This window comes from Oculina patagonica, chromosome 4 (assembly GCF_052425735.1).
Source record: "Oculina patagonica isolate OP01 chromosome 4, crgOcupat, whole genome shotgun sequence".
Taxonomy (NCBI): domain Eukaryota; kingdom Metazoa; phylum Cnidaria; class Anthozoa; order Scleractinia; family Oculinidae; genus Oculina; species Oculina patagonica.
In genome coordinates, this window is record NC_135761.1 from 54,150,651 (window position 1) to 54,171,220 (window position 20,570).

Consider the following 20,570-nt stretch of genomic DNA (forward strand, 5'->3'; position numbering starts at 1 on the left):
AATACGGCTCATATTTTTTCGCAAGCGCAAGCTTAAAGCTAAACTTTATTATATTTTGTTATACGCACGTTAAGTTTGTTAAATTCACACAAATCAACGCACATATAATTTTATCAGTTAACTCACCTTGGGTTTACTTGGCGCGTACAACGATTGAAATCTGCAAAGAATCGAGTACAGAGCGAAGCGCGCGCTCATACCATGTCAGACAAACAAACCGAAATGGCGGACGATTTTCCTAAAACACTTTTTAAAGCAGCCGGTATTCCTAAAACACTTTTATAAAACGAAAACTTTGCTTAGATTCCTTCTATTTCTCTCAAAGCACGCTGATGTTTTGAGCCTTGTGGCGTTTATATTCATTTTCACTGGTTTTTTAGACCTCACGCGCTTTTGTATTCCACTGAAACCAAATCTAGCTTTGTTGACGAATCACAGTCACATGCATATAGGCCTTTCTCGATTATGCTAGTAAAAGTGGCATTTAATGCTACTAGAAATTCTCGCAAAAAGCCAAAAAAATGCTAAAATAATGCCTGATTTCCTTTAAAAATGCCACTTGAATTCCAAAAATGCCTTGTTTTATTTCAAACAAAACGTAAAAACTCTCACATTATATGCTCAAAGTCATATCAACAACAGGTGATACCTAATAATTGTTTGTTTATAAAAAAAATAAAAAAATATATATATATAAAAATTCTTATTTTTTTTTAAATAATAAAAAAAACACACACACACAAGTAACACAACGCACAATTCAGTCGAAACAGACAGAAAACAATCAAATTGTGTAATCAAAATTGTGAAACTTTAGGATTATTTATCCTTTTGAGTTCTGAGTGCTGAAAATTTGGATCACATTCATGAAAAATGACAGAAAATGCTAGCAATTCTTTTTTGAAGAAAAAACGAAAAAAATGCTCGTTTTCCCAAAAAATGCCGAAAAAAATGCTAGCATAATCGAGAAAGGCCTACATGCATTAGGAATTCATGCACTAAAACACTTTTATAAAACGAAAACTTTGCTTAGATTCCTTCTATTTCTCTCAAAGCACGCTGATGTTTTGAGCCTTGTGGCGTTTATATTCATTTTCACTGGTTTTTTAGACCTCGCGCGCTTTTGTATTCCACTGAAACCAAATCTAGCTTTGTTGACGAATCACAGTCACATGCATAAGGAATTCATGCACTGTTGGTATATATCGCACTTCAAAATGATAGTTATAATAATAATGAAGTTTTTGTGGCGCTTTTAAAATTCTCAACGCGGCCATAAGGGACCGTGGTTAAGATAACGTTTTGCCAACTAAATACTTGCAATGACACTTAATTGTCGCGAAGAAATTACTTCAATCTATAGGTCTAAATGGCAAAACATGTCTTCTGGGAGTTTTAATTTGAAGTTACAAGCAAACTAGATTATCATTGAAAACTGGTCAGCATAACAGTATTTCAAAAACCCAGATCGCAATCGTTTTAACTTTCTGTATTTGCTGTGTTATTGAAATGTTCCTTTGCTGTTTTAAGTGTTTATTTTTATATTTCACCGAATTTGGTGGCCATTTTTTATGCCTAAATTTGGCTAAATCCGTGATACAGTATTCTGGGTGATGCAAAGGGGTCATGGCCAAGCGCTACTCTCTGTGAAATATCGCGTCAGCGGAAATCAACCTTAAAAAGATGTTCTTGTTTATTTTTGCACTCCCCCCCCCCCCCCGAACCTTGGTGGCTTTGTGGGCATTATTTTTAGCGTTGTTTTATTCGACTACTTTTCTGCACGTGAAAGAATCTCATGTGACCTGGTTATTTATAAAGTTTCTATATGCAATTGGTGATCGTAAAATTACAAAACCCCAAATAGATCAATGATGTTACTGCGATATTATGTTCTGCCTGACATCTGTGCAAACATGAATGAGAAATAGCACGCGAGAGAGGTTCGATTCAAAATAGTGTTACCGGTGTCGTCTGAGCTAGAAATAGCCGGGAATTTGAGTCGTCTCTCTCGTCTCAAAACCCAAACTTAAAAGATATCTCTAGTTCAGGGATGGGTTGAACCCCCCCCCCCCCCCTGTTCCCGGGGTTTAGGGACTAGGGGAGAGCCGACATTCCATGCTAGGTTAGTAGACATATACCTCGCTCAAACACGCGGAAATTGTTGTTGATATTGATCACAAACAAGAACTCACATAAAACTTGAAGTTATTCCTAGCAAATGAATCGAAGATTCATTGACAACATTTATTTATATACGGACCTTTCGAGTATCCTTTAATTTCATTGAGGCACCTCCCTTGCTTTAGAACTTTGCCAGTGAAAAAAAAAATTATAAAGTAACAACATGTATAACAACGTCGTCGAATCCTGTTAATTTCTAGAAGGACCTACTTGAGCGTCTATTTGAAAACTACGCATCATGCTTGTGTTATTGCACAATATATACGTCATTGCTTAGTAATTGGCCAATATTGGACAGTGCGCAATGCACTAAAATGGGTTCCTTTTCTTACGGAATGTTTATTTTTATTCAATAAACCTATCGTTTCTTTTTCCTTAAATTTTGTTTACTCACGGTCAAGTTGTTAAAGGACTCAGTTAAATGTCCTTGCTTCCCTCGTATGATCACAGATCGAGCGAAAATTGGCCGACACACACGCAGTGGCCAGTCCCATTTAAATTTCATGTTATTTTCTGCACGTCCTAACTTACGCACTATTACTCGATGATCGTAATAATATTCGAGTAAGGGTCATCACTTCTATTTTCCTCGATTTAAACACTGACGTTAGTGAATGAGACTTAAATGCGTTGGATAACATTGTAACATTTATTCATTCATTTTTGGTAGCAAACAACACTACATCTTGCCTTGGGGTATTTACGTCTGTGTCTATCGTTCTACATGTACGTTAAATCAGAATTAAATTAGCATGCAAATAGGATAAATTTCTGAGTGACTTTTCATCGAATCGTTTGTTTGAACATCGGGATATTAATAACTAAAGATAATTTCTTCCTTAAATAAGACGCATTTAGGTCAGGTACAAATCAAACGCTTTCGCTGTTGTTACTGTTAATTTGATTTTTAACTGACCAAGTTGAACAAAATAGTTGCTAAGTATAAATATATTTCCATTCCCTCAAATAAACGAGTATGTATTTACTTTTTAATGCTCCACATCCGAACCAAATTGCTTTGACAAATGGAGCCGGCAAGTCCGCATTTCCCTGTTTTCAAACACGTATTGTAGAACTCTTTTAGCAAAACTCCAAAAAATTTAGTAAATTATCAGGACATTGGTAAAATATTAAACTATGAACAATGAAAGTTAAAATCTTATCTTTAAAGAACTTTTCTTGTTTTTCGTAGATTTCTGTCCACAGTACAACACATGCAAGCAGCTATTTTAATTTTTGGCGGGAAAATGACATGATCGCGGCACATTATGGCGGGAAAAGACTAACACTGTTGCACGCAACAATTAGATGCCGCCAATTTTCCGTCGTTCTGATTGGTTATAATATCTACGTTATGGAATAAATCGGAATATATTTCATTTATTATTTTTGTTTCTTTTTTACCATTATCACAATCCATTCCAAATGTTTCTATTTCGTGTTCATACTGCACGTAAATTCGACTGTTTAGATCGTGACTTCGTGGATCTGTTCTTGTACGCCTGCGGGCAAAATAAAATAATCCATGATTTTTACAGCCATACAGTTGCTAGGAGACGTGCGTGGGCTGTGATGAAAGCTGACAATATGTCATTTCATATTCGAGTACTGGGACGTTTGGACTGCTCTTTTTAACATACTAGTCTTTGCTCAGTGAAGAAAAAACGTTGGTTTTTCATTTTCCTGAAAGCTATTTCAAGTCAGGCTAAAACTGAATAATAAAAGTATATGAAGTTTGAGAGTTTTAACTTTTTAGTAACGATGCGTTTAGATAATAAGAAGATACTTTGCAAATTATAATTGTTATTTCCATCAGACGTCAAATAAAAGTTTCTCAAATTTTCGATTTAATTTGATGTCAATTCTTGAAATCGTTTATTTGTTTTCTTCTACTGTGAAATTTGTGTGAAAGCGGGGAAACTATAGGTGGGAAAAAAATTGTTGTATCAGCAATAGTCGCAATAAATTAGATGTCTACGTTAATTTGAATTATCATTTGAGAGTCGGTTGATCAAGGTTACATGAAAACTTGTGGCGCTTCCCCGCCAAACTATGATAAACAGTTGACATTCAATACGAAAACACAATAGGGTAATGATGCTATTAATATTCTGACCAATCACGGGGCCGCTTAACTGGTCCATATTGTTTTATCCTTCAAATGCTGGTCGCTGATTGGTCGGGCATGACAGGAAATTTACAATCGCGCCAAGATTGAGCGGGTGGCGAGAAACGAACCACTCACAGCAGCTGTATGTGTCCAAGTGACGATTCACTCGAATAATTACTCGACCGCAAAACGCGAAGCCCGTAAGTAGGAGGAAAAAATACAGGACGCAAACAAGGCTTGAAAAAAAAAAAGAAAGATTTTACGCGACTGGGCGCTACATGCACAGGATTTCGAAGGGTATTATGGAATAATTTTACGATTTACGATATGGCTGAATTGGAAAATGTGAAACCCCGTGACCTATTCGGCGCGGTGGACTTAGATGGAAGCGGGTACATCGACCGTGAGGAATTAGCCGCAGTCTGCGATTTGGACGCTCACGATTTAGCGGAAGTCTTTGACAGGCTCGATGCGGACAGAGATGGAAGAATAAGCATCGAGGAGTTTTCGGAAAATTTTAAAAAGTTTAAGTCTGTGGTGACTGGAGTGAAAAGGAAAAAATCAGAGCAATCTCTGAACGGCGATGGAGACTTTGAAGACCTAAAAGACAGGCTGGGACAACAATTTAGCCTCCTTAGCGGGTAAGTTAACTCATGAGAGAAATAATAATATTACCAGGGCATCTAAGTGTGGAAGGGTAAGAAGACGCGCTTAACATTCACCTTACGTGTTATTACAACAGAATAGACACTCTGAAATAAACCCCGCGCTTCACGCGTGAGGGATTTCCAACAGAAAGCTACTGTGTTCCCGCGAGATCCGGTTTAAATCCCGTAAATTACATTTAATAGCTAGAATAACCATTTATCTTTGCAGGCAAGCTATGCTGTGAAGATCTGTGATTATTTCTGGTCTATAACTATTTTAATTCTTGATCTGACTCGTGTTCAAATACAGCCATTAGCTGTACATCCACTTGAGATGTTAAAAGAACAACTTAAGATTTATGTTGGAGATATTCAGTCCGAAAAACGAATTAAATAAACGCTTGTTAATTCTGTTAATTTTTGGACTTCATATCATCCGGGATTGCTGGTAAATGGTATAACAAAATTGGGCAATTTAGACTCGTTTTTATACTCGATATTGCTGGTTTTTCCCGCGTATATATATAACAAAACAATTTCATAACAAGACCACGGAACTGTGATTGTCTTATGATGGAGGGGTAGGGCTCGCTGTTCTTTTCTGCTAAACTAAAATCGCCAGAACTACACAGATCTAATAAGCCTTCTTCCACCGTATTCTCAGAGAGTTCGTGTCTTGTGCGTGAATTTTACTTCATTAGTAATTGGTAGGCACGTATCGAATTGTACTAAGTTAACTTGGCTTTGTATTGAAACGAGGAATTTGTTAAGGTCGAATATGACGAGAATGCCGGGCGAATATCCAGCCGGTGAATTTGGCATTTCTGACAATTTGTTATTGCACATAATTATAGAGTTGTTATATCGAACATTCGGCCTCACGTTGCTTCCAAACTGGCTGCCGTCAAACAGTTGATAGCAATATTTTTATCTCACCCGTTTAGCTGATAGTCTCAGTAAGAAAAACAGCGATTGCTTTCTTTTTCTTTTTTGCTTTTTCGAGCTTACATTTGGATCACGTCTCCGGAAAAAGGAAACATAGAAACTTGAGAATTTTACGTAAGATAAAATGATTGGTAATGACGCGTAAAAAAATCAAATTTTGGGACTGTACAATATACAAACATTTCAAAAACTGCGCTTTATTTTTAGACATAAAATTTGTGAATATTTTTAAGGAAAAAAAAGAGCGATTGTATTTCTCGTTTAGGCGTGTTTTCGTGCGTAAAAGCTACACAAGTAGCACGTTGAAGCATAGACGAAGAAGTTAAACTTGCGGATTATTTTTAGCTCTCACATTATCTATCTTAACCGCATTCATTATTCATACAGTGTCCCCCGGAAAAGCAAACATTATTCAAATGAGATTTGAAGAATTTTGCGGCGCGGTTTGTATATTGGATATTGCTGTAAATATATAGCTTTGTTTGCTTGTTTTTCCGATGTGTTAGATCGCTGCGCGCACGAACATCCAATTTTTGCAGGCTAGTTTGCGTTTTTCGTAATAAAGGCCTCACTTTAATCTTGAACGCTCCACATCAATTGTTGAATCATTAGTATGGATGTTTTTCCAGCAGTTTTGTAGCCTAGAAACAGATTAAGAAATTCAACATGACTCGAAAATCCCCGCTATCTGCACGTCTTTCGGCCAGAGAAAAAAGCTTTAAAATACTTCCTGTCGCAATAACATTATTTCAAACCTTTTCTAACTAAATATCAATTGTGGAATCAACTCGATACTTTGGTCTTGGTTTCTAGGAAAACGCTTCATTTTACCAAAAATGCGCAATGTGAAAGGAAAGTTGTGAAAGTGGGTAGGGGGTCGTGACATAAAGGCGGTATAATGAGACAAAACAAGGGGTATTGCACTTATGCTTCTGCTATTAAACCGGTCTTTTCTTAGTTCTTTTTTGGCTACGAGTCTACATAGATTTTGTAGCTGATTCCAGTCGTCTGCTCAAGGTCGTTTACACCATTTATGATTATACAGATTATAACTTGAGTGCTTACACCTCCGACAATGATAATTTAAAAACACTGGACCTTTTTGTGTTAAGCCTACGCTTAATCCGTAATGAGAAGTATTGCAAAAGTCATCTTAGTTTTATGATACGTATCTTATAAACGGCCATGCTCCTTTCAACTATTCTTGAATAGAAGCGCAATAACTACTCGCTTATTTCGGTATTGACCCGGCGGTCCATAAGCGGGTGAAAAGACAGATAAGATGTTGCACCACCAATCAACACCAACATGAAACAAATGCGCATCAATCGATCAATGCTTTTATCAAGCAGCTACGAAGCTTTTTTATCGTCGATGTTAATATCATCACGAAAACTTGTGAAAACAAGTCAATGTGTCAATTTTCCGGATGATAGATAAGTAAACACTTGGTCAAAAATTGCATGCACACAATCTGTGGTGGCCCATGCAGACGGTTTTTGCTGTTTGGCGTGAAATACGATCGAAAGTCGGGTGGAAATCAATAAAATAAAACTAAGCAAACTCTCCAGGCTTTTAATTTTAACTTAGAGACAAAACAAGGTGTACCAGCTCAGGTTAAGAATATAAAACACGTTTTAAACTCTGGCAGGTGCTAATTGCAATATATTAACATTTTCTATTGGCACACAAACGCCTACAAGTAAATACAGCATTACAAAAAGGCAAAGGTAGTCTGGGTTTTAAAGGAAATGTCAGAGTCAGACAGTTTTAGTTTCATGTTTGTGTACACTCTTAAGCCAGCTGCTTCCTGCATGAAAAACACCGAAAAAATAGTATTATTTTATTTCTCGCAAAAAACAGCAGGGAGTATTTATTAATATAAAGGCTGCTAATAATGAGGAATAGGTGTTGCGCAACGAATAAAAAGGATGTGTTAAATGCAGTTTTCATCAAAAGGCGATTTATTAAACCTTAAGGGTAACCCTTAAAATATTGTAGCCTGGTATCAATCAATGTGAAAAGTCAAAAATCAGTTTGGAAGTTCGTGCAACCTTTGCTTCGCTCACTTGATTTTATAGTTCTCCCGAACAGCTTTTGTCGCAACTAATTGACGAGGCGTCGAGCTGGTTATATAAAACTGAAGTAAGTTTTACGAAGTAAAGTGACACCTTTACTTTCCACCTTGTTTTTAAAGTGTTGTTTGTTTCGCACATTTTAGGGGACAGTCTGATGTTGAATTAACCTGGTATCAGTTACACACAGTTTGTCGCAAAAAGCTTGTGAATTTCACGTTTTGGTTGTCAGTTTTTTCTCCTTTCTCAATGTACGTGCGCATTTATAGACATTTCTGTTAAAAAGAAGACTCTTTACTCTTTGAAGACACCTTTCTCGACCGCATAATTGTTAAATAACTGCTGGTATTTGGAATTTAACGCAATATATACTGACCTGATCAAAACAGCGACACTGAGTTTGTTTTCAAACTTGGGGTAGTGTAGCTTGAACATGCGAGTTTTAGCGCGGCAGTTACCGCTGAAGAAAATTGTTCAGATCGAAAATGCGTGTAATTCAGTTTAACACTGAGATGTGTTGAGCTCAAAAGAAAGGGAATAGTCGAAAAATAGATATTCCACAGAGAACCTGTTTGTTGAGTTATTTGTATAATTTGGTATTGGAATAAGCAATAAAACGATAGAAACAAGAATAAAACGAAAGATAAACTACATGAACATGCTCTTTTTGGTCAAACGATCACATCAAGAAAAGCCGGCACTAATAAAGGTGGAACGTTGCCAGATATTTCAGACATACAGGCGACCTGTTTCATACCTGGCCCGAAGCTAAAAGAGAGAGATACTATCTCTTGGCATAGTATAGGACAGTAAAAAAAAAAAAAACTTCTCAAATATCACCAAAAATATTTTTGCAGCCTGTGTTCATCCTAGTCAAAATTGAAGTTTGTATTCCGAAGCAACGACAAGCTTAAAAAAAAGTAGCAAAAATGAAATTGATCAATTTGTGGGAAAGATAGAAGTCTATTGTTTGGAAGCATTAGCAAAAATTGGCTCATCGCGGCATTGCCTAGTCGTGCCATCTTTGCCTAATTTCTACAGTGAAGTGTTTTGTCGAAGAGAGTGAAACAACCTGACCTTACTACGCACGATGCCATCTTGTTTTTTTAATGATCTGGAGCAAGACTCAAAGTGAACCAAAATCGACAACGATAAATTTGACTTTCTTGTCAAGAATTCTCAGCTTTCTCTTGCGTTTGTCCATAGTTAACGAACGGACATAGACGGTTTTTCGCGGCATAAACCCTTAACAATTTGCAATTTTCAATGTGAAGTGCAAACCTTTATTTGTGTTTGTGTTTTGCAAGCAATGGTTTAGCCGTCAAAATTTACTTTTAAGAGTGTTTTTCTTAGCTTGTCTTGTAAACTTAGTTAAATTAATATTTCAATTTTCGCTGTTTGTAGACATCTTCTGAATCTTTTTCAGTCGACGGCATTTATTTTAAACCTAGCAAACAGAAGATTATTTCGGCAGTTTTTGAATCAGTACCCAGAATTTCATACGTCTCACCCTTGTCGCACGACCAGAAGAAGACGTATAAAATTCAGGCCATTCAGTAGCTCCATGTAAAAGACAAATTTTTCTTGCTTCATATATTTCTTACAGTGCTATTTGGCGAGAATTATTAAAACATAGAACAAAATAACTTCCTGCCTAACTGACTTCCTTAACTTTTGTTCTAATATTCTGACAAGAAATTACAGTTAATGGCTGTTTGAGCTAAAAAGTGATCTATTTCACTGATTAAACGGCAACGTAACTGTCAAGATGCTTTGCATGCTTTCTTTCACAAATGAGCACCGTGGTGAAATAAAAAAAAAGTATCTTGAGCAACCACGACGGGAAGTTCAAGAACGAGGTCATTAAAAATGACAGCTCGGTCTTTTGTATTTACAGTATTTTTGGTTAGAACTGCCAAGAATAGGCTGAAAATGTAGACGCATATTCCACGGTCGTGGTCCAGTTTATAGAACCAACAAATTGATGAACCATTTAAGATGAAGCATTTCTATTCAAATGTTGTTGGATGAAAAGGTTTGAATAAATGATCAGCCAATTTAAGGAACGAAGGCTTAAGGGTCAGACATGTTCATCCAACATGATACAGTACATACCCGCGTATAAGAACACCTATTTTGGCGGTTCAGGCTGATTTGGTTCTTATATAAAGGGTTATAATCTGCAAAATCAGCATGTAAGTGTTCTTAAGTGTTCTTAAAAAAAGTTTCTTAAAATAAGGAACATACTAGGCTACCAATAGATGAAATCAATATATATGCACACAATTGTATTTTAGTTTTAATAAAATTGATAAATCAAGGCAATACTGTACTGTAATTGGGGTGGAACTATTATGTGTGCAATGAAAAGTAGTGTTGATCTTTGATATTTTTCAATATAAGAACAACTTTCATTTTTCAGGCTGAATGTGTTCTTATATAAATGGTACTTTATTTCCTAAAATCAGGCCTGGGTGTTCTTAATCCACTTGTTCTTATACGCGGGTTTTTACTGTATTGCATTAGATGAACATGTTAGCGCTTTTTAGTTACTCATTTTGTTGTCTTGAAGAGGCCAGAGCACCTAGGACAAGTACCAAGATGTATAACCCATTTTCTGAGCCCCCCTTTCCCCTAGATCCGCCATTGAAGTTTGTATTTGGCCGCGAGTTTATCAGGTTTTTCCGCCAGTTTACTTTGTATGCCAAAGAAAAAAATCATAAAAATAACTTCATTTGATTTAAAACGATACCCTCTTTATACTCCGCTGCTTTACGGAATTCATTTTAGCTGTCTGCTTATCAACATTCAGTTATTGTATTCAGTGTTGGCGGAATTGTAAATACCACGTAAAATCATTGGCAAAATAAAGGAATGTGGAACCGTACCAGGTTTTTATAAAATGCATTGTAACCATTATTTGGAGAAGCAGGGATGAACGAAAACTGGGACGAGGAGAGAGATTCGAGTAGCCACTGTTTTTTCCCATCGACATTGTGTTTCTAAATCCAAATAGGTAATAAAAAGCAGAGAGAAAGAATGACTGTAGCTTACGTCACTGAATCCCCAGTTACTTTTTATGTTATGTGCAGATGACATGCAGCGTCCTTCATCAACTTTGATGCAGGATTAAGTATCCTCGTGTACGTGACCTGCGATCATGTTTTGCTGTCCAGTCTTACTGGAAAACAAGCTTAACGGATTAAGTTCATCTTGTCTCACGGGAGAGATGTTTACAAAAATGGTCCATGCCTCAAGTTAGGCGGTACTTTTTAGCTTAAGTTCCTTGAAACTCGACATACCAATCTGATGTTCTGTATAATGTCCATTTCAAAACTACCTGAACGTTACAAGTAATTGCTGGATATTTTAGAAGACAACGTGCCTTGGCTAAGTGAAAGCTAAGAGGGAAACAAATCAGGAGTCAAAAGGGATTAATCGGAGGCATTGTAGAAATATGAAATTTATATAGCACCGATATAACAGTTTTGAAGAGATTTATTCCGTTAAGCTCATCTACAATGTCTTCCTTTAAAACACCTATACCAAGTCAATTAAACGAAAATTGGATTCATAGAATAAAAAACAATAAAATTCAGTCAACTCTGGTACAACAAGGTATAAAAGGTGACCGGGAAAAGAAAACTTGTATGATGACTTAAGGCAGGTTTTTTTTCTTGCTAACTGCGTCTATAACAGCGATGACAATTTCCTTCCGGCAACCAGAAAGTGTTTTTTCCAAGTCGAGACACAAGAATAGTTTCAAAAGCATCCGAAAAAATGTATTATCGAACTGGTCCCTTAGGTATTAATTAGTCGACAAAAGAATACTGCCGCGAAAATGGAGCAGCTGACCGCAGTATGGTGTAGGTAGGTATGGCTTTGGTTCGGTTTCGTAATGAAACGTAATTCGTAATTCGTAATAAAACTAGGACTTGTAGGAAATATACTTATCAGGAAGGAAGCTTTTGTTAAATTATGTAATACAGTATTGCTTTTATTTGGATATTGGCTCTGTATTCTTAAGGAAAAAATTCACTTAATTCATATCGCGTATTACTGAAGTCCGTTATACACGACGTCACATTTTCGTTATCTTACATTAAGTTCCGCATTTTTGTTACTTCAGATCTCTTATGATCTCTTATGGTTCACTTGAGTCAATATCGTAAATTATTACGCCTGAAAAAAATATACTAGCTTCTTGTAAATCGTACGGTTGAGTTTGACAGAACCTTGATAAACAGTGATGACATCTTAGCTTCACGACTCAATTTTTATTTGTGAATTTATAATATATTACAATCAGTTTATTTAAGCGAAATAAAAAAAAATAATACTTTTTGCCTGTTAAAAAACTCCCCGGGCCAGTTTATAAGCGATTTATTTTATTGCCGCTCGCAGAAAGTTCTGTGCTGCGCGGTATAGTTTTGTAAGCCTTGAATCTTGAATATTGTTAGTGGTTAATCGGAATGTCCGTTTCCATGCACGAGTTGTTTTCAGGGGTTTTTCTCAGGGATACGTAATATGCCACATGGAGTGGGTCGTCACTGACGTTTATGCAACTAAGCATCCTTGACCCACAAACAATATATGTCACTGGCTTTCCGTTAATCCCTTTGTCCATGTTATCGTAATTGTCAGTAGACCTGTTGCATCGCTATTCTTATGCAATACTAAAGACGTTTTCGAGAAAAAATTTGTCTATGACGCGTCCTAGTCCATAAATGATAATTTTAGTGCGGTCAATGTTGACTTGACAGTTATTTTATTAGTATATTCAACGATGAAATAGTATGGCTTCTCAAGGAAGCGTCGATATAGATAGCACGGTCAGAGACATTTTCCAAGCTTGGGATCTGAACAAAAATGGATTCATCGAACAGTCTGAACTCGCTTGTTGTTGTTCGGAGTTGAATTTGACAATTGAACAAGTCAGCAACTTGTTCAGTGAACTTGACGTTGATGGGGATAAAAAAATCAGTCTGCAGGATTTTTCCAAAGGCTTCAAGCGCGTGTGTTCTTTATTCGAAACGGACTTGGATGAAGTTTCAAGCGCGGAGGCGCGCGAGACGCGAAAGTTTGACAAACTTTTAGACGCCCTTGGAGTCAGGGACCTCTTATCAGGGTAAATACATCTTGTTATCTTCCCGGCTTTTCTTCCACATCAGTAAATATCTAATTCTTGTCCTTTTGAAAGGATAATCACGCTTAGGTAAAACAATTATGAGCGGTGCGAAATATAACTAGGAAGTTCAAATATCGGGTTGAAACTTGATACCCTAAGTCAAAACATTTGCTTTCCACGGATTCACGTTAATTTTTAACTCGATTATTGCTCATTTGCTTCCTGGTTTTATGTGAGAGCAAAATGCCACTACTGTATTCCGAAGAAACTTCAGAATTTTAGTGGTCATGGCTGCGATGGATTACCGTAAGATACAGTTAATTCTCGAGCAAGCGGGGATGAGGTAGTATTGACAGTTTATTCTAATTTTAACATGCTTCAGCCAGTTGCCAAACAGTTCAAAGTCTTATCGTCATCAAATTCACATCACGGTAATATTTATTTTGGTATTGGGACGGGGATGGATTTAAGATTCAAATTAACGCTGCAAGGAACGGTGGACCAAGTAAACGTAAAAATAATTAGCCGTATTTTTTGTTGCGTGAAATAAAAAACATTGCACGGCGTGGTTTTGTCGGCGTGATTTGCATTTGTGCAATCTTCGTTCCTCGGTTAGAAGAATGGGTTCGAGAGAAGCGGGACCTTCGTCCTTCGACCAAAACACGGCAAAAAGAGAATTGCAAAACACGCGTTTAGTGGGTTTATAACTTTTCATCAAGGTCTTCATCACTATTCAGGATTTAAGGTATTTTTGCGGGATAAAATAATAGTTAATCTAATTGGAATGTAATTAAGTATATTGGGTTGTGAGTTGCGAAGTATTAAAAGTTGAGGTCGTTGATTGCCATCGCTGATTTGTACACAATTATTGCTTCTACGATCTTGTGTAACTTGTAATCTTGAATGAGGCGTTCGTTCGTTCGTTTCTAAAGGAATTTCGGCTGTTTTCGTGGCGAGTAAACATTTTAATTGTTCGACTTTGATCCCTGTAATCAGCTGTAATCCCTTTCGGATAAACAGCCAGGTCCGCCATTTTGTTTAAGTAATTATCATATAGGGTAGTCAGGGTAGTGTGGATGTGTTAAAAAAGTACGCTATGAAATTCAGCGCAAGTTGTACTGATACAGCTAAACTTGTAGTATCCTGTTACACTTTTGAAAGTGCATTGTCCTAAGTTGCTCTCTCCTGGCGTATCAAATCGAGCAAAATCGAACCAGAAATCAGTCGAACCCAATCGAACAACAATCAATTGGGTTCGGTAATCGAACAGAATCGAACATCTACTTTGCTGTGAGTTCGATTTTCGAACCAATAATATACACAATCGAACAAAATCGAGCTCAATCCAATTAGATTTTTTTCAGAATCCGTCTCCTGATAATGCACCTATCAATGTTAAGCCCGAGGGGGGGGGGGGGGGGTCGGGCAAGGGGTGGGGATTTTGACATTTTCCATAAAAAAATGTCAAATTCCCCACCCCTGGGACAAAATAATTGGTCAAAATCCCCATGAAAGGTGGTCAGATGTCCCCTCAAACCTTCAAATATGACCAAAATTCCTACTCTGGGGCCATCACGTACGATCAAAATCCCTACCCTGGGGACCTACCTCACGATCAAATTCCCGTGGTTAGCCCGACCCCCCCCCTCGGGCTTAACATTGATAGGTGCATAAGTAAATCACACAGGACTAATAAAGGGGACGGTGCACCGTACAAAGTGTCCGCAATATAAACAAACAGGAGTGCGGTAATCGAACATTCGATTTTGTTTGAGTGACCAAATTTTATCGTGAGTTTGATTATGTTCACCTACGGAACCTAATCAAACGATTGGTGTTCAATTGGGTCCAATTACCAAACGTTCGATTGCTCACATCTGCAGCCCTCCTTTTTGGTGTTCATTTTGCATGTGGAAGGGGTGGGAGAATAGGAGTGGGGGCCTATTTAGGCAACTTTTGTCATCTCCAACATGTTTCACTTTTTTGTTGTACTTGGTTTGACTGTATGGTATGATTTTTCAATCATAATCATGGGGATAGCATCAGCCTTGTGGTGATGTGTTTCTAAATCACAAACTGTTGGCACTGGGAACCAGGCAACCTTTAAACTATTTCATAATTCAGGATCACGTTAGCTTGCATCACTCTGTATCAGTAAAATAACTATCACATGAATTGTAAAAATACATCATGCTACACATATAGCTTAGGATGTACAGTCTACTCATCAGTTGCTATCGCAGGATCGGGCAAATGAGCATATCAACATACCAGCAATTTACAAGTCTTAATTTGTTTGATTCGTTCTTGTGCAACAATCGCTTTGTGACGTTTGTTTAAAAAAAGCCATTGCGACCTTTATGACATTTGAAATTGACGAAGACCGAAGATGTTTGATCGAAACCCCTTGATTTAGGTTTTTGTGAATGTTATATATTACATTCAGTACTTCAGTCAGTCTCAGACCAGTTTAAATTCTGTTATGGTAATATCTGCTTAAATTGGTATACATGTACTTCAGTTGAAAAGGTCTTTTCTGATCCTAAGCATCAAAGGAGCAATATGGATACCGTCTTTGATTTTTGCAACTTGTTCATTTGGATTTTATCAGGTACTTAATGCATTTTACTATCTTGCTTTTTTTCACCAGGCAAGAGTATGTATCAGAGCTGTTCCATTACCTGCATAGCTCAGCAGAATCACCACAACTTTTGGCACTACTGGAAAGCTTTCTGTTTAGTGTTGTCAGAGATGTTAAACATTATTCATCTGAGAATCAAAGACTTGAAGATGCTCTCAAGAGGTACGTTAAGCCTTTCTGAGACTCTCTTTAACTGATTTTGGATAATAAAATGGTAGGGATGAGGCACAGTGGCCAAATGTTTAGAGCGCTGAACTCCAGATTGACTGCCCTGGCTGGGGCAATGTGTTGTGTCCTCAGGCAAGACACTTTACTCTCATAGTACCCCTATCAACCCAGGCATATATGTTGTGGTTTAAATTTGGTTTAAATTTTTTCAAACAATCTCTCATTGTCTGATGTTTATTATAATAATAATGTGAAACAAGGGGTAGTAAAAATCCAACTATTTCGAAAATTTTTAACCAAGGTTAAAATAAAATCATAACATATATAATTTATGGGTACCAGCGAGTTTAATGCTAGGGGAAACCCTGCGATGGACTAGCATCCCATCCAGGGATACTAGTCCATGTACACTGGAAAGTTCCGTACATGATCAATACATGTTTACTACAATATTATTGTAAAGGTCGATGGAACTACGTGTATCCTAAAGCATAATTTTTTTATATAATTCACTTGACTCCACAGGACATGTGAGAAACATACAGAACATATGGATCAACTTGATAATGAGCTCGAGCAACAGATGCAAAGGATGGAGACACGCATCAGAAAGGAGGTGGGTCTTACTCACATTTAAAAGAGAGTATTATTTACAATTTCCTACTGGAAATGATTGCATAATCTTGGGTTAATTCTTGAACTTCTAAGGCAAATTTTTTCTGGGTGGAAGGGTGGATTGGGTAGCTACACAATGTAGCCATCCCTCTAAAGCAGCCTTTACAAGACAAACTAATGGCCAACTCATGTTGGCAAACTTAAGATGGTGTGTGTGAACGACACAAACAAGTTGACCAAACTGTTGGCGACAAATAGAACTTGTCTCTATCCTCGCCAACATTTTGCCAACTTTTGTTGTGTTGTTCACACACACCAACATGAGTTTGCCAACTTAAGTTTGTCCTGTGAAGGCCGCTTAAATCAACAAAAAAATAAAGTGATAAAAACATTGAAACTAGAAATATACCCGTTGGGTAATACCCCCACCAAGTGCTGCCCCAAAAAATCCTGGACTGGCCCCTGCTGTTGACCAGTTGAAGCTAGCTTTTCAGTCACCTGATAAAATTGTCTTTATTTGCCAATATCAAATTAAGGATAAATTCATACATGGGAGGTCAAAAATCCTTTACTTATAAGTAAAATTTTCTTTTTATTTTCTAGGAAAGAAGTAAACAAGAAAGGTCCAATCTGGATATCGTTTGGCAACTGGAGAATAAAAATAAAGAGATACAAACATTATCTGCAAGAATACAAAAGGTAAAAAATACCATACAGTAATTTATCACCTGACATAGGAGTGATTGCGTGGCACATAATGTTACAGTGGCAGCATGAAAAATATAACATCAGTTTTTTTATACAAACCATTAGTTACTGGTATGTTAAATCCTAAAATACTGGATATTGACTTACTAGTTGATTCTATTTTGCTATTATTTTTGAGAGTGGTGACTTTATATTTTTCTTCTGTCAGTATATTCTTTTATACTCGGTGTTAATTTGTCATTTTTTTGCAGCTTGAGGGAAGACTGAAGAAGAAAGAACCTGAAGAACAAAAGATTAAAGAAGAAGTTGATGAAAAAGTTCAGGTGATGATTTACTGCTAAAACAATATTATTTTGAAATGATGTTTTAGAGTTTCATTTTACAGTTTACTTAACAGTGTTGCACCTTAAAGTATTTTAAAAAGCAGAAATATTAATTAACTACTATATAACAGTTTCTACCGTACATATAAGGTAAGTCAGTGAATCAAATGGAGTAGGCCATTTCTGAATCGCCTTTTGTTTCTGCGTCAAAACGAGTTTTCATGTGAAACTATTCATGCAAATCGGATGCATTTTGACATTAAAAAATTTGCATGAAAACTTGTCTTTAAACAGGGGCAAAAGGCGACTTGAAAATGGTGTATTATATTTTCATGAATTCACATAATTACATGTACAATGACAAATTGCTGACAAATTAATGTTTTTTCAATGGCAGCATAAATTAAGATCACCAGGTATTTTGTTTTTTAACCCGTAAAAACATTTACTGGTTATCTTTAGTTTATAACAGGTTTATTGTTTAAATCTTTGTGCAGGAGATAAGATTTCTACGGAGTCAGCTTACAGATGCACAAACAAATCTGGCTGTTTTGCGGAGTGAGCTTGCCCAAGTTAGAAATGATTATGAAGAACAGGAGGCACAGCTTGCAGCGTAAGTTATTTAAACTGCAAACAGAGGGGAAGGGAGTGGGGTAATTAAATTATACATTCAATCAAATGATTCCATGTATTCATTTAGTATTGATCCACTGATTACACTACAGTAGTAAAATTACCACACATTGTCAAGCAAACATTTATAGACACTTTAGTGACTCTCACAGTAATTGGTCACTCAGTAAGTCATTTAATGGTGAAACAATAAGGAGCATAAATTAGGATGACTTTTGAACAATCATTTCTCTTGAGAATGTCCAGTGTAAGAAATTTTACCAAAGGTGGTCTGAGAATGTAATAATTAAAATCTGTTTTATTTTTTATATGCCAGTGAGAAAAGAACTGTAATGGAGTGTGTACAGGAACAGGAGAGCTTAACAAGGCAGCTCCAGTTACTTCAGTAAGTTGACTTAAATTACCCACTCCAAAAAATGCAATACAACCTTGTCCAAGCGGGAGGCGCGGTGGCCTAATGGTTAGCGTGCCGGACTCCGAAGGGAGCTTCCCGGGTTCCGCCCCGGGCGGGGGGGTTTTTTTTTTTTTTGGGGAAAGAAATTTTTTTCTCTTTCCTTCTCCCCCCCCGGGTATATAATGGGCCGGGCAAAAATGGGGGGCCCCCCCGGGGGGATACCCCCCCCGGGGGGGGGAAAAAATTTTTAATAAAAAGAGGGGAAACCCGGCCCCCGCACTCAACCTTGTCCAAGCAGGCGGCAGGCATATTGAATGAGCAAGATTATTTTGATTTTTTTCCTTGAAGATGATGTCAAAATTTATCAACAAGAGGTCTGAGTGAAGCTTCCATACAAAAGTTATTCATGCAGTTTTAATGAGACAATCTGTTGGTTTTTTTTTTATGATTGGGTTATTTATAAGCAGATATTCACACATGTTAAAGCAAGAATCTATTTTTTTTTTTAAAGTTTGTTTAACAGCCCTTTTTTAACTTTCAGTGAGGCAAACAAAAAACTTCATGACACAAATGATGATCTGCGATCAGCTTTAGAGGTAAAGTATGCTTTGTTACAAATAAAATAATGTCAGCTGTAGGGATTACCCTCTGAAACTTCTTTCATAAAATAACAAAAGAAATAACCTACTGTTGCAAAATTTTGTTGTGATAAAATTTAAATGCAATTTCTTGTAGTCAAGAAAGAATGGTGACAAGAGAAGTCCTTCACCAAACAAGAGACATTCAATATCAACACTATACTCACCAACATCTAGCATGACATGGAAGAACAAGTCACCTGCTAACAGGTAGGTACTTCATATAAACAACATGCTGATGGTAGATTAACCCTTTAACTTCTAACACTGTGATCAAAAGTTAATTTCTCTTTACAATGTCAAGCATCCAGGTGACAAATAACACTCAAGTGGGAAGGGGTGGAAAAGATGGAAGGCGAAACATAAGGAAGATGAGAAACCACGACTGAAGAATCAAGCAGCCAACCAGCATCCAGAACACACAAGCTGACCAACTGAACTGCCCGGAAAAGACACCGGGACCCGGGGGATCCCGGGGGGACCCGCCACGAACGGGATCCCGCAAGATCCCGCCGAGATCCCGCCAAGATGACGAATCCCGCCGGGACCCGACCGGGAAAAATTCCCGGCCGCGGGATCCCGCCAAGAATCGCCGAGACGGGACCCGCCAAGCAGACTCCCGCCAGGATCCCGCCGGAGAACCGCCACGGACCCGGCAAGAACAGGGAAAACCGCCAAGACCCGGCAAGAAAAAAGTCGCGTGATTGCGTCCGGCGAGATCAACTCACTTCTCAGTCTCACCGGGAGTCGATGAATCCTCAAGATGTGGTCGGAATGAAGTATGGGAAAAAGAGAGAAACAGATGTCAAAAATTTCGTGACGTGAGCCGGAGGGAAGGGGCGAGAGGCGCGGAAAGTGAAAAAAAAATATTGATCCTCGCCCCACCTAGGAACAACCTGAGTGACAGCCAGTGTCTGGCCGGGCGTGGGAAACTAGATGAGTCGAAGAGGAAGAAAGAGAATTTAGAGCTTTTACCTCCCGAAGACCACCCAGATAGCGAAGAATATTCCCGCCTTCCCGCAAGGTGTCGAAGAGGCGATGGCTGCCTTAGGTACGTGGGACATGTACACCCCCGGAAGAATCAGTTGAGGATGGAGTGCTGTTGCCCACCAGGGGGATGTGTTTGGCTGGAAGAGAGACCACGGGAGAGCGTGGAAGTGAGGGAAAGATGGAAGGAGGAAGAGTACGGGCAGGAGGACTTATGGAGACAATTGAAAAGCGGCTCGCGGAGAAGGCCCGGAGGAAGGACGGGGCCGGAGGGACGCGGAGGGGAGCGGGCGGGAGCGAGACGGACGGGGGGGGCCGCGGGCGGCGGCGCCGGGACGCCGGGAAGGCCGCGGGAATCCCGGGGAGGCGGGACGCAG

General features: G+C 38.1%; 1 protein-coding gene across 8 annotated transcripts in view; it reads left to right on the plus strand.

Annotated features, from left to right (window-relative positions):
- Window positions 1–4,462: 4,462 nt before the first annotated feature.
- LOC144650680 (ras and EF-hand domain-containing protein-like) overlaps window positions 4,463–20,570 on the plus strand; it is a 32,815-nt gene continuing 16,707 nt past the window's right edge. For 2 of the 8 annotated variants that reach the window (XM_078510404.1, XM_078510405.1), the window contains exons 1-9: window positions 4,463–4,932; window positions 15,737–15,889; window positions 16,421–16,511; window positions 17,114–17,209; window positions 17,470–17,541; window positions 18,039–18,154; window positions 18,491–18,559; window positions 19,110–19,164; window positions 19,304–19,416. In XM_078510404.1, the coding sequence (XP_078366530.1) occupies window positions 4,619–4,932; window positions 15,737–15,889; window positions 16,421–16,511; window positions 17,114–17,209; window positions 17,470–17,541; window positions 18,039–18,154; window positions 18,491–18,559; window positions 19,110–19,164; window positions 19,304–19,416 (1,079 nt within the window). In that variant the 5' untranslated portion in view covers window positions 4,463–4,618. Of the gene's footprint in view, window positions 4,933–12,650; window positions 13,087–13,323; window positions 13,430–15,736; window positions 15,890–16,420; window positions 16,512–17,113; window positions 17,210–17,469; window positions 17,542–18,038; window positions 18,155–18,490; window positions 18,560–19,109; window positions 19,165–19,303; window positions 19,417–20,570 lie in introns of those variants that run through there. The other 6 variants (XM_078510403.1, XM_078510402.1, XM_078510407.1 and 3 more) reach the window with 6 other exon arrangements.